Genomic DNA, 13,835 nt, shown 5'->3' on the forward strand with positions numbered 1-13,835 from the left:
CAGCAAACAGTTTGTCAGGTCACAGCAATAAAAGCATAGAAATAAATAAATGGTGGCTGAGTTTTATTCGGCTACTTAAGTTTCAGGGTCATTGTATTGTGCATGCTGGTCTTCTGTCATACTTGTGGCTTATGGAGAAAATTAAAGCAGTAAAATTGCACCTTTCCAATCTGAATTTCTATTTATTAGCCATTTAAAGGCCTTGGTGCACACACAGGTGATTTCACTTGTGCCTAATTGAACCTTTTTCAGGTGTGTGCAGCCTTTGATTAACATCTCCTCCAGCCACACTTGTACACCTCATCATTGCCTACTAACATAAGCTAAATTATATACCAGCTTGTTTTGAATGTTAGATTCAGTGTCTAAAAAAAGAACTAAATGTTAAATTGGGAATATAGTGAATTTAAAGGGGGCAATTGATCATTAAACACAGTGAATTAACACCTTAAAATAACTAATAAAGGCAGAGCACTACTGTTGAAGTCAAACAGGCCTTTTTCACTGCAGACATGAATCGCCATTATCTGTTATTTCACATATTAACATGACTAATTGCATCTGTTTGAAATTTCCAGTGTGGAACAATAGTTGGTATCATCTGTTATGACGCTCTGGACTCGTTTCACGTGACTCTCTTTGTTACTGACTCCGCCTCTCCCCCGTGAACGCGCCTTAAGCCGAATTAGAAAATCCTGGGTTAACAAAGCTTGCTGATATCCAGCTTCATAACACCGTCATCTTTCCCCCGTTTTCGTCGCTTAGACAGTTATTATTAACGTGAAGCGTGCCGTGACCAACTGTCGTGTCCGTTAAGCTCGGGTTTATTCCGCTTGACGACGGATTTGTGTTACGATTTGATTATTAAATCTAGCATTGAAACATCTCGGATAACTGCGCGCACCCGCTCCGCCACAAAGGGGAGAGCAATCGCACGCTGAAACCCGGATCACAACTCATGAACGCAGACAGAGGTGAGGAGACCCTGCTCGTGGTATCTTAAAATAATGAAACATACAAAGCAATCATTGATTTGACTCCCATAAATACATATTATGTGCTGCTTTTATTTTGTTTGTTTTTATAGATTTCCAGATGATGAAAAAAAACGAGAGGGCACATTTTTTCAGCTCTAAAGAGCAGGAACTTATTTTAAAGTTGTATGAGGAAGAAAGAGAAATACTGACAGCCAAATCCAACACCACAAGCGCCTCTAAACTCAGAGAGGAAGCCTGGCAGAGAATTGCTGATAAAATAAACGCGTAAGAAGCCTTATTCACATCAGTGTGCCTGTTTGAATTTAACTTAACATAGTCACTTAAACATTTGGATTTGAACTTTCCACTTTTGTCACCATGCCTGACACATCAATATTATTATTTTTCATGGCTTCCCAGGGTATCGGACAGCGGCTACAAAAGAACATGGCAGCAAGTGAAAGTCAAACATAAAAACATAGTGCAAACAGGTAGGCTTGTTATTGCAAATCTACATCTTCAGTGATACAATGTCCAGGGCAGAGTTTCACCTCTCTAATCTATCCTTATGCAGCAAAAAGAAGACGGGCAGAGGTGATGAGGAATGAGGGGGGCTCAGCGACCCCGTCTCTGACCTCTGCAGAGGAGGACGTGCTGCAGCACAAAGACAACAGGCTGCGAGTGGAGGTCCTCCCTAGTGGTGCTTGTATTGAGCCGCTGACTGGATCTGACAGCTCTTTTATTAGTGGTAGGTGTATTCATGTCTGATTAAAACCTCGTCAGGAATTTCCCATAATCTAACTCAACACTGGACCCCACCCCTACAGTCTCAGGCCATCCTGTCCTCCTCCTGCCTGTAACAAAGACTGAGCCAGAGAGTTTGAGTGGTGATGAGACAGACGTCAGTGACACTAACTTTGAAGGGGTAGGTGCTTCTAAACATGTATTTATGAGATGTTTGTCTTTCACACACTCAGCATATGGATGGTTGTTTCTTGTAGGATGCACACAACAGCAGCTTCCAGGAGACGGCCAACTCAACATGTGCTACACCTAGAGGCAGAAGTGCAGAGGTGGGGTTAATGTGTCAGCTGTGGGCTATGTTAATGATACAGAATAAGAACAATAGGAGCTCATGTGCTGTTTCATTTCTTTTGTAGAAGCAGACAGACGACATAAGAGCCCTTTACTGCTCCTACCTCAAGAAGGAAATAGAGAACCGCGACCAACTGATGGCATACAGAGCACTTAAAATGAGGAAGATGGAGAAAGAAATTTTATTACTTGATAAGCAGCTGATGTGAACGTGTAAATAAATTCTACATATGTTAAAGCATTATTTGATTTATTTAAGGTCAGACAGTTGTAATAAATGGCTTCAGTCACGTAATTAGTCTTATAAAAACATATATTAGTCAAGGAGTTCACTGCAATAGTGGGCAACAAGGTCCCCTGCAATTCTGCCATCAACACATATCTGACTTTTTTATTGTTGCAGCAACTCCACACATACAACAGAACATACAGAAGTGCAGATCTCAGACTATTTAGTCGCCTAAAGGTCATTTCAATCCCTTCATTGTCTCGGCAGGAGTTGCTCAGGCCAAGTGTGACTTCAGGGAAGAGCATGTACATTAAGTGGAGCTGCTGTGCCCCAGGAGGATTCCACTGTCACATGAGTTACACTTCATTCATTGACAAACTGTACTCCAGCAACGGGATTTGAAATGACTGAATGAAACCGGGAATGACTTTAACTTGAGGGCACTTACATCCACATCAGATGAGTAGTATAGGGACTGTCAACATGAAGAATGTCTTTATATTTAATATTTAGTGTCAAATGCTTTGCAGTGACTTCTTTTTCACGGAGTCTGGTGTTCAACAAATTAAACTCATACTCAGTTGTATTGAGATCAGGTATCTTGGCCAGTCAAGATTGCTTTATGTTTGTCTTGTGTGAATGATTTGGATACATTGTCAACCCCACATCACTTCACTGAAACATTTGTGATGAGATGTAGAATTACACACAATGTGAAGGAAAAGCTTGAAACTGATTTCTCCCATCACCAGCAGAGGTTATTAAGGAGAGAGGTAAAAAGCATTTAATTAATCACATCTAAAAGTACAGGTTGGACAGTTTGGAATTTGGATGATTCAAAACAGCCTTTTCTCATGTTAAAAATAAAATATGTGTTGTGTCTAATTAGGTTTAGGCTATATATTTATGATTTTTTGTTATTTTTGTTTTTGTATATTTATTCTTACACTATTTCTGGTGTTTTATTATTTATTCTGTATGCAAAACAATTTTTGAAATGTAAAATAATAATGTATCTTAAGGCTCGTGGAAACACTGACTTCTTTCAGTTTGCTCAACATGTGTTATGGGGTCCAGACAGTGCTTCGGGTCATCCAGTCCACAACACGGGTCCCAAACATGAGCTGAACCCACAGCACCCTCCTCTCTGTTTGCAGGTCTAAACCATAGACTGAAAAACTCTTCCCTGTCAGCTGCAGGTTTCTGTCAGAGGTGTCTGGACCTCCTCCAACCACTCTGCAGCACAAAGTGCGCTGCGCTCATGCACGGAGACAGGGCAAATTCAAGATGGCGGACTGCTCAGCGATTTGTTGTGAAAACAATAATACCTCCACCGATTAGGGCTAGATCTATAATATCAACTTGAATCCTGATTTAAGAATAGCTGCAACCCATCCGTAGATCTGTATCCCGAGCAGAGCTGACTGCAGTTAGATCGAGCTTTTAATCCAACCATTGGCTGACTGAGCTGCGCGCGCTCACGGTGCACATCTGAAGCCATCATCAATCGAGCATTGATAACAGGATTCATCATGGCTTCAGAGGGAGATGTACAGTGCAGATCCATTTTATACGCGGACTCTCGCCCATTCACAGCGCCGTGTACAGTCAGTGTAAGCACATGTGAAATTCCCTGAAGGCTGAATGACTGGCTAGGCTTTCCTTTCTTTGAATCATTTAAAATCAATTTAATCTCTATCAGACTCAGGCAAAGTACATGCAAACAACAGAATGCAAACAGAACAAGCTGGTATCACTTAGAGCCAATACAAATCATATATTCTGGGTTTATCACAGTCTATTAATATGTACTTTTATCCTTTTGAATGCAGCCTTCACCAGACCATTGTGAATGACAGTAGCATTGTTCTGATATAGCTTCCTGCAGTAAAGACCATTGTGTAGCCTATGTGAGGGATATATTCATGGTCCATCTGACCTCTCCAGACCATATGCTGCTGGATATAAGATGGAGCTTCATGAGTTAAAATAGATGACATTTTTCATTGTTTATCACAAAGAAAATAGAGGAAGGCTGATTTTTTTCACACTCTGCTGTGAGTGTTAAAAGTGTTAAATGAATTATACTAAAGTGTGGGGGTAATATTCAAGCCATTGTGATCCTTTTGAAAGTTAAGAATTATTTTTAGAGCTGGAAGATGACTAAGTAGGCTACACATACAAATCATAAGCCTAATTATATCACAAAACATAATCCATTGCTCCAGATTGAGATACCCAAGGGCGAAGTAGTTGTTATGAGCTTCACTTTACTGTGACATACTGCTTACACACTAATGCATCAGTAATATTATAATGTAACACCACCTGTACTTTATTAAAATTAAGGAATGCAGGAATTTTAATTGTAATGGACCTTTTCTTTTTTTACATTGACATATTGCTACTTTATCATCATTATTATTAGGCCTTATTATTATTATTGTTGTTGTTATTGAACATTTGTAGTAAAGGATGTTCCTTCTGTAAAAATACACAGCAAAATCGTAGACCACCTTGATGACGGCGAGGCGAAATAAAAATAATACTACTAATGAATTAACAAAATAAAATAGACGGGGGGGGGGGGGGTATAATTGTAAGGGCAAGTTATTAATTAAAGCACCGAAGATTCAGAATTTAACAAAATGGAGCAAAAACCACTTATCCTTGGTGAAATCTGTATTTCTTCTACCACTGGGTATCGTTCATGTGTTTCTAAATGGCGCACTATTTTGTCCCTGTAAGCTCGCCGTACTTTCACATGACTTCCACTACGTGTGACTGACCCGCATTCCTCAATTGGCAGTAGGTCTGTCAAACTGACACACTTTGGTGCCGAATAGCACACAAACAGTGGATGAAAACATTATCCATCGCTGCCGTGTGTGTGACGTGTAATGGATGTTTTTGTTAATGTGTCAAACAGCTGATGGTCTGCGGCGCGTGAGAAGATCTGTAAGCTCTCAGTCGGAGTCGCAGCTGCAAACTTCACTTCTACTTTTTTTCTTGTCGGAGCGCATCTTCAGCCTGTCGGGTAGGAAACACATGGATACAAGATAACTGATGACTGAGGGACATTTAGCTCTGTCTGGGCTTCGTGTCGGTGATGGCTGAGCTCATATCGCCAGACTCGAGAAGGTAAGATCAGCTGAGACTCAGTCCTGATACAGAAACAAGACATAATATACAGGACAGACTGGTTCACACTCACCTCTGCTCACTGCTGTCTGTAGCTGCTCATATCAAACCACTGCTCTGATCTTTTTATATGCATTCTCTATCCAATCATCCAGCCCCTAAAATGAAATGATGCTGATCATTAAACCAAACGGTACAGTTTTTGCATGACACCGTACAGACTATCTACAGTAAATGGGTCGCAATTCATTTCAAACGCTGTCTTCAGAGTCCAGTGTGGCAGCAGATTTTTGTGTTACACCTTAAACATCAAATGTGCTGGTTGAGCATTAAAACATCTACTGTAATACATGTCTTGCATTTTGCTTTTCTTGTAAAACATGGACTAAAACAACAGCCAGTGTCCAGGGAAACCAGACACACTGCTCTGAGGCTGAAACTGTGTTTGCCTTTTAGCCATTAAATAAAGAATTCAGACATTTCTTTGTGAATCTCTTGCAGGTGTAATTATTTCTTCCTCTACGATGGATCCAAGGTGAAAGGAGAAGGTGACCCAACAAGAGAGGGAATCTGCTACTTCTACCCTGAAGAGGTTTGACTCATAAGACGTTGCAAAAACTTGCAAAAAGTTGTACTATATGGAGTCATAGGAGTGCCTTAAAAATAAAAAAAAATCTATAAAAGAAAAAGTAAATAAACTTGGAGAAATAAAGAGGGATAAATAAGTAAATAAAAAATGTGCAAATATAAAGAGAAATAAAAGAATAAATCATATTGAACAGGCAAAAGCATTAGGGGAAAGAATAGGGAAGAAAACAAAGGGATACAAATACACAGATTAAATTATATAAAAGTAAATGATAATATACAGGGAAAAAGTTATGTATTTATTTTAGGAGTTTATATTAAAAAATATAAACACATGTATAGAGAAAAAAATAAACAAATAAATGTGAAAATAGATTGAAATGCTTATAATTATTATTTTATGTTTTTTTGTCTTTATATTTCCAAATTTATTTATACTTCTACTTGTATCTCTTTATATTTACACTTTTTTTTTATTATTCATTCTTTTATTTATTTCTCTATTTTTCCACTTTATTTATTCCTCTTCATATTTCCACATTTATTTTCTGACTCTGTAGCATTGTGGATGAGAGTATGTTCAGTGTGATAATGATACCCAGTGCATGTTTGTGTGTCTATATTGTCACGCAAAGTTCTTAGTTCTGTAACATCAGAGCTGATTACTGCATGTTTTTTTAATCTCAGACTCCTTTAGATAAGCAGGAGCTGCTCTGTGGTCAGCTCGCAGGCGCCGGCCGCTGCGTCTCTGAACTTTCCTCCTCTCCTGTGCGCATACTGAGGCTGCGCCGCACCAAGTTTGCAATCCGCATGAAAGATGACTTCTTTTGGGTGAGTGAGAGCACAGGTGGTCCAGCTGCAACGTCTCAAATTGTTTATGACTCATTTCATTCTTTATTTTTTCTTGTTTGATAGTTATTTTGGGGACATCTTTCTGTTTTTTCTCCAGGCTCTGGGCTGCTCAGTGGAAGTGCCCACCGTCAGTGTCTGTGAGCTCCTGGATCAGCTGATAGACCTCTTTTGTTTCTACAATGGCTCCGTCCGACAGAGCTACCAGGTGCAGTCTGACGCTGTATACATTATTCTGTGGTGTTGGATTTAGGGGGATGTATTGGCAGAAATGGAATGTAATAAATAATAAGTATGTTTTCCTTAGTCAATAATCAGTAACACATTGTGCTTTTGTTACCTCAGAATGAGGTACAAAGGGACCAGGTCCTCATTTACGGAGATCGCTATGTTGCACCACCTTGTCTTTACATTTGCCCAGAACAGACAAAGCAGACAGTCGCCTTAGATAAGGCCATTTATGTTTTCACGTCAACCACTGTAGTTAGAAGCCCCTCTGAGACAAGAGCTTATGAAAAACACTGATTTCTTATCGTGAAACATGTGTTTACCGGTTAAAATCACCTGGTCTGTTTGTTTTGGAGAGGAAGAGACCTTGGCTGATAATTCGGCTCCCGATTAAAACCTCATAAACACCAAAGTAATTTTACCTCTGAGAAGTTTCACCTGGTTGAAACCTGCAATCCTCACTGCTAGACCCCACTAAATCCCTTTAAATCTTACACACTGCTCCTTTAAGTAACAGAGATGAAGATTTATTTTTAAAAATTGCATCTGCATCAAGACCAACATAATAGAGTAATCTACAAAAGAGTAAAGGTCACACACAGATGCATATTATAATTTGATCTGTGTATTGCACTGTAGCTCAACAGCCAGGAAGCTCTGGCTGCACGATGGGCGCAGTACCTCTCACACCTGCGATCAGGATCCTCAGAGCTTCATCACATCTTCAGCTGCCTGAGGACCATTGACCCGACTAATGTACGTACAAAATGTTGACACAGATCTGCATTTAACCTGCAGTGGCTTTTTCTAATAGCGCTGCTGCACATAGATGTTCTCAGACAGGATATGACTATGTCACAATGTGCTGTGGTATTGTGTAACTGCTCAGTGTGTCTTGGCAAATACTCAGAGGCATATTTCTGCATATTCATTGCACCTAGAGAATAAATGTAGAAGTGAACAAGCTGCCAACTAAATGCCATCAAATCTTGGATATTTCTGGCTTATTAGCTGCTTGAAAGGTTCAAGTAAAATGCACAAAATGTGTCTTTCAAAGCAGGTTTAGTCACATCCCATCCTTGGTACAATTTTCTTGATTTTGCCAAATGAGATATGCCAGATCCGTCACATTAAACAACAGATGATGGTGCATTCTGTAACATTATATCCCAGCATTTGAACTGATAAATGTTACAATTGAACTGATGAATGTTATAATTTGTATTTTTATCACCTTCTTACATCACCTTCTTTTACAAGAACTGAAAGGTAGCAATTTAAATTCTTGTCCTCAGGTTGACCCACTTCTCCTGCTCAAAGCTGCCCTCATTCTTCAGGCCTGTCAGCGCTGCCCTCTAGTGTTAGCCGGCTGTATCCTGTTCAGAGGAAGGTGAGCTGACATTTGGACTGAATCCACCTGACATTGCTGTGGGATAGTTTCTGTAAATAACAGGTTTTGAAATCTGCCTTTTCTCCGCAGAGTTGTGAGCACACAGATGTCTCCAGAGCTCACAATGAAGGTGATGGTTCATGAGAGTGAAACATACACCAAGGTAGGACCAAATGCCGTCCTAAAGCTTTTTTCACCAAGGGGGCTCCCAACAACTGTTCATAAAGCACTTGAAAGTGTTTACTTGTAATTAGTCCAATTTTTTATGCACTCACTTAAATTGACCTATAGAGGGGAATGGAATAATAAAACTTATTTTGCTGAGAACTAGCAAAGAACCCTTTAAAAGGCCACATAGAGACACTGAAACCCAATTTGGTAACCAGTAATTTGGACTACAAGTGTTTCCCCTTACATTTTAATAAAGACATAAAATAGGAGTAGATTTACATTTAACTAGCTGCCAGTTAGCTTAGATACTGGAAACAGCTGGCCCACCAGCCCCACTAAAGCACATTAATTGACATGTTATATCTTGTTTGTATAATCTGTAAACCAAAGATACTCACTTTATTGCCAGTAGGCCAGATAGGGTGCCGAGTGGCCCACCGACAATTTTCACAATTAACAATAAAAATAAATGGATTCACGCTAGAATTTAAAAAAAAAATAAAAATTTGTACATTGAATGTAATATTATGTACCAGAGTGCATTAAAAAGCATCAAAATAGACCTTGTTTTCCAGACCCCCCCCAACAGAGGTTCAGGCTAATTTTTGAATAATTTATATATTAAATATTAATGTTTGTTTTTGTCTGGCACCTTGCCTCCTATCATTGTGCAAAAGTGGCCCCGAGGCAAATCAAGTTGTGTATCACTGCTGTTCAAAAACCAAAGTGTAATAACAAAGTTGCCATTTTATTGGGGTCATGTGCCAGACTGTTTCTTTAGAGTTGATGCTAGGTGGATTTTGTACCCAGGTACAGAGCCAGGCCAGCTGTTTCCCCTTGTTTCCAAGGCTATTAAATATAAAGCTAAGACAAAGAGTCATATTGCATCATATCATTGGGGTACGTCTTGTATGCGCTTACCCAAACAGTAAATGGTAAATGGACTTGCACTTGTATACTTTCTAGTCTTCCAGCTACTCAAAGCACTCTTTATGCTACGAATCGCATTCACCCATTCACATACATTCACACACTGGTGGCCAAGGCTACTATACAAATTGCCACCTGCTACTCGGTTTTTACACACTCAATTTGGGGTTCAATATCTTGCCCAAGGATACTTTTACATGCGGACTGAAGGAGCTGGGGATTGAGCCGTGGATTTTCCAATTAGTGGATGACCCGCTCTACCTCTTGAGCCACAGCCACCCAGCAGACTCAAAAGCTGGCACACTATCATATACTGCATTTTACATAACTGTGAATTTGGAGGTCAGCGCTCAGAATGACATCACACCTGAGTTGACCGTGTTCCAGTACAACAAGTCCAAAAGCCAAGCTGTTGTTAGCATTGCCAGTTCTAGCCAGGTTAGCCATTCTTAGCAATACCAGTTTCTCACAACTCATTATGCTGTATTTTGTGCATAGAAGAGGTGACAGAGACAGAGGTGCTAATAAACTGCATATTACAACAGCTTTACTGCTGTTGATGTGTGAAGCAGCCATCTTGGATTGTGAAGTTTGGGTTTTTGAGGTTCCTCTAACTTTCTGAGCTGGAAATCCGACTTCAGGTGGCGTTCTAGATGAAATTTCTGTCTGCTGTAACCCTCCAACATCACAGCTCCAGTTACACTGCACATGTGACATACCCCTTAGCTTCCATGGGGTCAAAGACCGTGTCCCAGCCTTCATTTAATAGCCTTGGCTTTATCCAGTCTTTATATTAGGCTAAGCTGGTTAGGCTAAGCTGGTTTCAGCTCCACATTTATTGTGTGAGACTTTGTGTTTACCAAAATGTTGAACTATTATATGTATTATATATTCCTTTAACAAAAAAGTCTTAAGCTAGTCTTTCAATTTTGATTCAGACCCAGAGACCAAATGGACCAAATACCTTCAGCTCATTTGGTGATGCTGTCAGCTCCACCACTGTGTTCCTGACCCTGTCTGAACTCCAGTACCTGCAATCGGCCCCTGTGGACAAAGATTTTAGGTAGTGTCTTCCTTCACTGCAACAGAACACGTATATAACTTACACAGGCTCTTTAAAACAAGATGTTTGTGTAACATTTCTGACTCAAACTGTTTTCCGCCCTCCAGTTCCCGGTCTTCTTCTCTCAAAGACACCCCCCCAAGGAAGACCCGCCTGTCAAGAACGCTATCAGACACTCCCTCCACTGAGTCAGAGCCATCCTATCTTGGTTCCTCCCTGTCTCCCCAGAAGGTGTCCTTCAGCCCCCGCTTATTAGAAAGCTCTGTGTTCAGCCCAGATCCATCGCAGAGCACCAGCAGTCCGCTCAGCCCCTCACAGGAGTCACTTGAGCCTCCTTTCTCAAATGGAAAACACTCCCCTGAAGCTGAGGAGGAGGCGCTGGAGGAGTCACATTATCACAGTTTTCACAGCAACGAAGGTGGAGGCAGTGATGTACATAACGAGGAAGACAGCTCAGTGTTTGGTGGAAACTCCCCTCTGAACGGAGGTGGAGGCGGAGGAGATGGAGACACAGCTTGTGGGACAGTGTTTGACTTCAGAGGGGCTGGGTCTGGGGAAGTGGCCCCACATGACGATAAGTATTTGGGAGAGTCCAGCATAGGTGGCTGTGGGAGAGATCAAGGCCAAAAGGCTGCGACGCAAGATCCTCCCACTTGCTTTAGTGCTTTGGACATCCCAGACGAATGCCCTCTGATTCCCATGACGCTGTACCTGCACCGGGTAAAAGGCTTGGTGCTGGCTCTGCTGGTGGAGCCACACTTCTTGAGTGACTCGGCGTCCATGGAAGAAGTGGTGAGAAACAATGGGAACCCAGCTAATAAGTGGGGGGTCCTCTCATTTTTGTCACATTATGATATTGAAAGTTTGGCTTTTGCAATTGCTAACACATGGCTCTTCCTTTTATGGTTTGTGTCTAGTACCACAGCAGCCTGGCGTCACTCAATGGATTGGAGGCCCATTTGAGGACCATCTCTCCAGGGGCCCCGGGCACTCCAGGACCCTATATCTTTGCCCATTTTGACTGCATTCAGAGCACACTGACAAGTATGGCTCCCATAACACTGACCTATCTCCCCTCTGCATTCACTCTTTGACTCTCTTTGCGTTTATCTTACTTGCTTTGCATCTTATTTGCTTTTCTGATATCTCTGATAATTCTGTCTTTTCCAGTTTCCCAGCTTTGCTCTAGAGTGAGTATCTTCTGCCTCACTATTTCTACCTGGGAACTGGGGAGGGTGGGGGTTTGGTAGTTTGTATTTGTCTTTGCATGAGCTAACAGCTAATTAGTAAGATCGTGATTGTCAGCATTCCTTTGTGCAGCAGGCACGCATGTCCAGCGTCATGTGCCACTGTGGTACTGAGCCTCTCCTGATTGTGTGTCTCTGCAGCCAACTTGTCTGGTCGACCAGGGGGAGCCCCGGAGCGGCCTTTTGTGAGAGCCACATCACTTCTTCACTCGCATTTCTGTAACACTGAAACTCTGCAGGAGGCTATTATCAGGTCAGTACTGCAGTCACGTGATGATGATGGTGGTTTGGGGGGGTTTCTGGTGCCTTTCACGGCTCCTTGAGTAGAAGTCGGGGGTTGGGGTTGGATCTGTCAGTTCATCCTGTCTGTCACCACATCCCATCTAAATGTTCTTCCTCTACTTGTGCAGATCACACTCCCAACAACTCACATTTGCTGGGAAACAAAGTTCTGTTGCTATATGTCTTCCTAATGTCACTTTGCTCTTTTGTGTTGCATGTCATCGTCCTACATGCTTGAAATGTAAATGTGGCATTTTCACCGCAGGAGTGCTGGAGCTGCTGTGTATGGAACCCGCAGCGTGGCCCAGGAAACTTACTACCAGCAGCACGGGGGATCGCTGAGGAACTCTGGAATCCCTAACCACCAGGACAGTGCTTTCTCGCTGCCCAGCAAGGCCCGACACAGACTACTGAAACACGGGGTTAACCTGCTCTGAACGTGAAGGTCGCTTTGTCTTAAGATATGAAGAGCTGCACTGTGAGCGACCTAAAAACAAACAGAGAGCATTTGAGAATGTGAAAGCTTTCTGCTGTGGTTTACTTGTTCCCATAGCAGATAGTGACGTTAGCATGTGAAACCTTATGGTACTCATATTAATAGCAGAACTTTAACTTTGTCTCATTATTATGGATGGCAGAGATGCTGGCTGGTAAAGGTTTTGTAATGTAAGTTTTGTTTACACTGAGGTTTTAGTCATAGTTTAATCATTTTCCATGCCTTTTAGGTACTATTTGTCCACATTTTATTTCTGTTATGCTTAAACACATCACCTTTTATATCTTGTGGCACAACTTTGTTCCTGTTAACACGCTGCACTCATTTTGCAACCTTTTCTTTTACATATATTTTCCATTCAGTCATGTCCCCAGTGCAGCGAAAGTAATGATTCCTCTTACTTGTATTTATTCATTTAATTTAGACTAAAGCGAGATTTAATCTTTGTACCATAACTTCATGCACTTGTACAGAATCATGCTTCCCTTTGCTGCACACACTGCAAAACAGTATTGGTGTATTAAACAATAATCTAAAATAGTGTTTATAAAATTGTATATTTATTTCAAATCAGCTGTTTAGTAGCATTAAATGTGTTATTTAACTATTTGGCTGTTAGATCATGTTTTTTAGAAAGTGTCATTTGTTTAAAAAGTCTGTATTGTAAGCATGCTGGGAAGAGACACTGTGATATACTGTGGTGCATCATTAGTGGAAATTAAATGAATACATGATCCTCTCAGTGTTGAGTCTTGTGAGCTACTTTTGTGAACGCTTGTTTAAAACCACAGGGGCTACACTGCCTTATTAGGGCCATCAGCAGCCTGCATGTGACCCTGCAATCTGCCCCCATTGTTTTCCACCTCAGGCTTAACGCCTCGTTTCGAAATGGTTACAAGTGGCCCGCAGAAGGACGTGCGCAAAGCTATTTGGAGAGCCAAACACATACTCGTAAAATGTTATTATTCACCTTCGGTCCGAATGTTTCTGCGCGGTGTGTGTTGTAAATAAGATGGTTCTTGATGTCCCAGATATGGAGTCATTAGAGTCATTAGCTAAGTAGATGAATTTGAATGGTTGGGGTCGGCGCTCTTCGGGGCGCCTCATTATGCAAGCGCATTGAAAGGAAGCGGGAAGTCGGATCGTAGC

The 13,835-nt window shown here is 41.3% G+C and overlaps 2 protein-coding genes across 4 annotated transcripts; both read left to right on the forward strand.

The window, feature by feature from the left end:
- Nucleotides 1-642: 642 nt before the first annotated feature.
- On the forward strand, nt 643-3,851 carry LOC126393703 (uncharacterized). 2 transcript variants are annotated; one of them, XM_050049993.1, is made up of 8 exons: nt 643-974; nt 1,088-1,262; nt 1,398-1,468; nt 1,552-1,725; nt 1,805-1,902; nt 1,979-2,050; nt 2,138-2,285; nt 2,569-3,851. In XM_050049993.1, exons 1-7 carry the CDS (start codon nt 959-961, stop codon nt 2,279-2,281), a joined length of 750 nt encoding a protein of 249 aa, XP_049905950.1. In that variant the 5' UTR covers nt 643-958; the 3' UTR covers nt 2,282-2,285; nt 2,569-3,851. The 2 variants fall into 2 exon arrangements, with proteins under 2 accessions (XP_049905950.1, XP_049905949.1); XM_050049992.1 differs by lacking the exon at nt 2,569-3,851 and having other exon boundaries at nt 2,138-2,310.
- Nucleotides 3,852-5,041: 1,190 nt separating this feature from the next.
- On the forward strand, nt 5,042-13,436 carry hps4 (HPS4 biogenesis of lysosomal organelles complex 3 subunit 2). Of its 2 annotated transcripts, none has more exons than XM_050049989.1 (13): nt 5,042-5,113; nt 5,231-5,442; nt 5,944-6,034; nt 6,718-6,861; nt 6,980-7,087; nt 7,747-7,863; nt 8,403-8,497; nt 8,588-8,660; nt 10,537-10,661; nt 10,769-11,453; nt 11,579-11,705; nt 12,050-12,161; nt 12,456-13,436. In XM_050049989.1, exons 2-13 carry the CDS (start codon nt 5,411-5,413, stop codon nt 12,625-12,627), a joined length of 1,881 nt encoding a protein of 626 aa, XP_049905946.1. In that variant the 5' UTR covers nt 5,042-5,113; nt 5,231-5,410; the 3' UTR covers nt 12,628-13,436. The 2 variants fall into 2 exon arrangements, 1 of the variants encoding a protein (XP_049905946.1); XR_007570292.1 differs by lacking the exon at nt 5,042-5,113 and adding an exon at nt 11,832-11,851 and having other exon boundaries at nt 5,251-5,442; nt 12,456-12,594.
- The last annotated feature ends 399 nt before the right edge of the window (nt 13,437-13,835 follow it).

This window comes from Epinephelus moara, chromosome 8, assembly GCF_006386435.1.
Source record: "Epinephelus moara isolate mb chromosome 8, YSFRI_EMoa_1.0, whole genome shotgun sequence".
Taxonomy (NCBI): Eukaryota; Metazoa; Chordata; class Actinopteri; order Perciformes; family Serranidae; genus Epinephelus; species Epinephelus moara.

Excerpts from the sequence above, each read along its gene's own strand:
- hps4 (XM_050049989.1), top strand. The coding sequence starts at position 5,411 with ATGGCTGAGCTCATATCGCCAGACTCGAGAAG. Across the intron at positions 6,035-6,717 it reads GCTACTTCTACCCTGAAGAG|ACTCCTTTAGATAAGCAGGA; the intron begins GTTTGACTCATA and ends TTTTAATCTCAG. Across the intron at positions 11,454-11,578 it reads CGGCGTCCATGGAAGAAGTG|TACCACAGCAGCCTGGCGTC; the intron begins GTGAGAAACAAT and ends GTTTGTGTCTAG.
- LOC126393703 (XM_050049993.1), top strand. Across the intron at positions 1,469-1,551 it reads TAAAAACATAGTGCAAACAG|CAAAAAGAAGACGGGCAGAG; the intron begins GTAGGCTTGTTA and ends ATCCTTATGCAG. Across the intron at positions 1,726-1,804 it reads TGACAGCTCTTTTATTAGTG|TCTCAGGCCATCCTGTCCTC; the intron begins GTAGGTGTATTC and ends CCACCCCTACAG.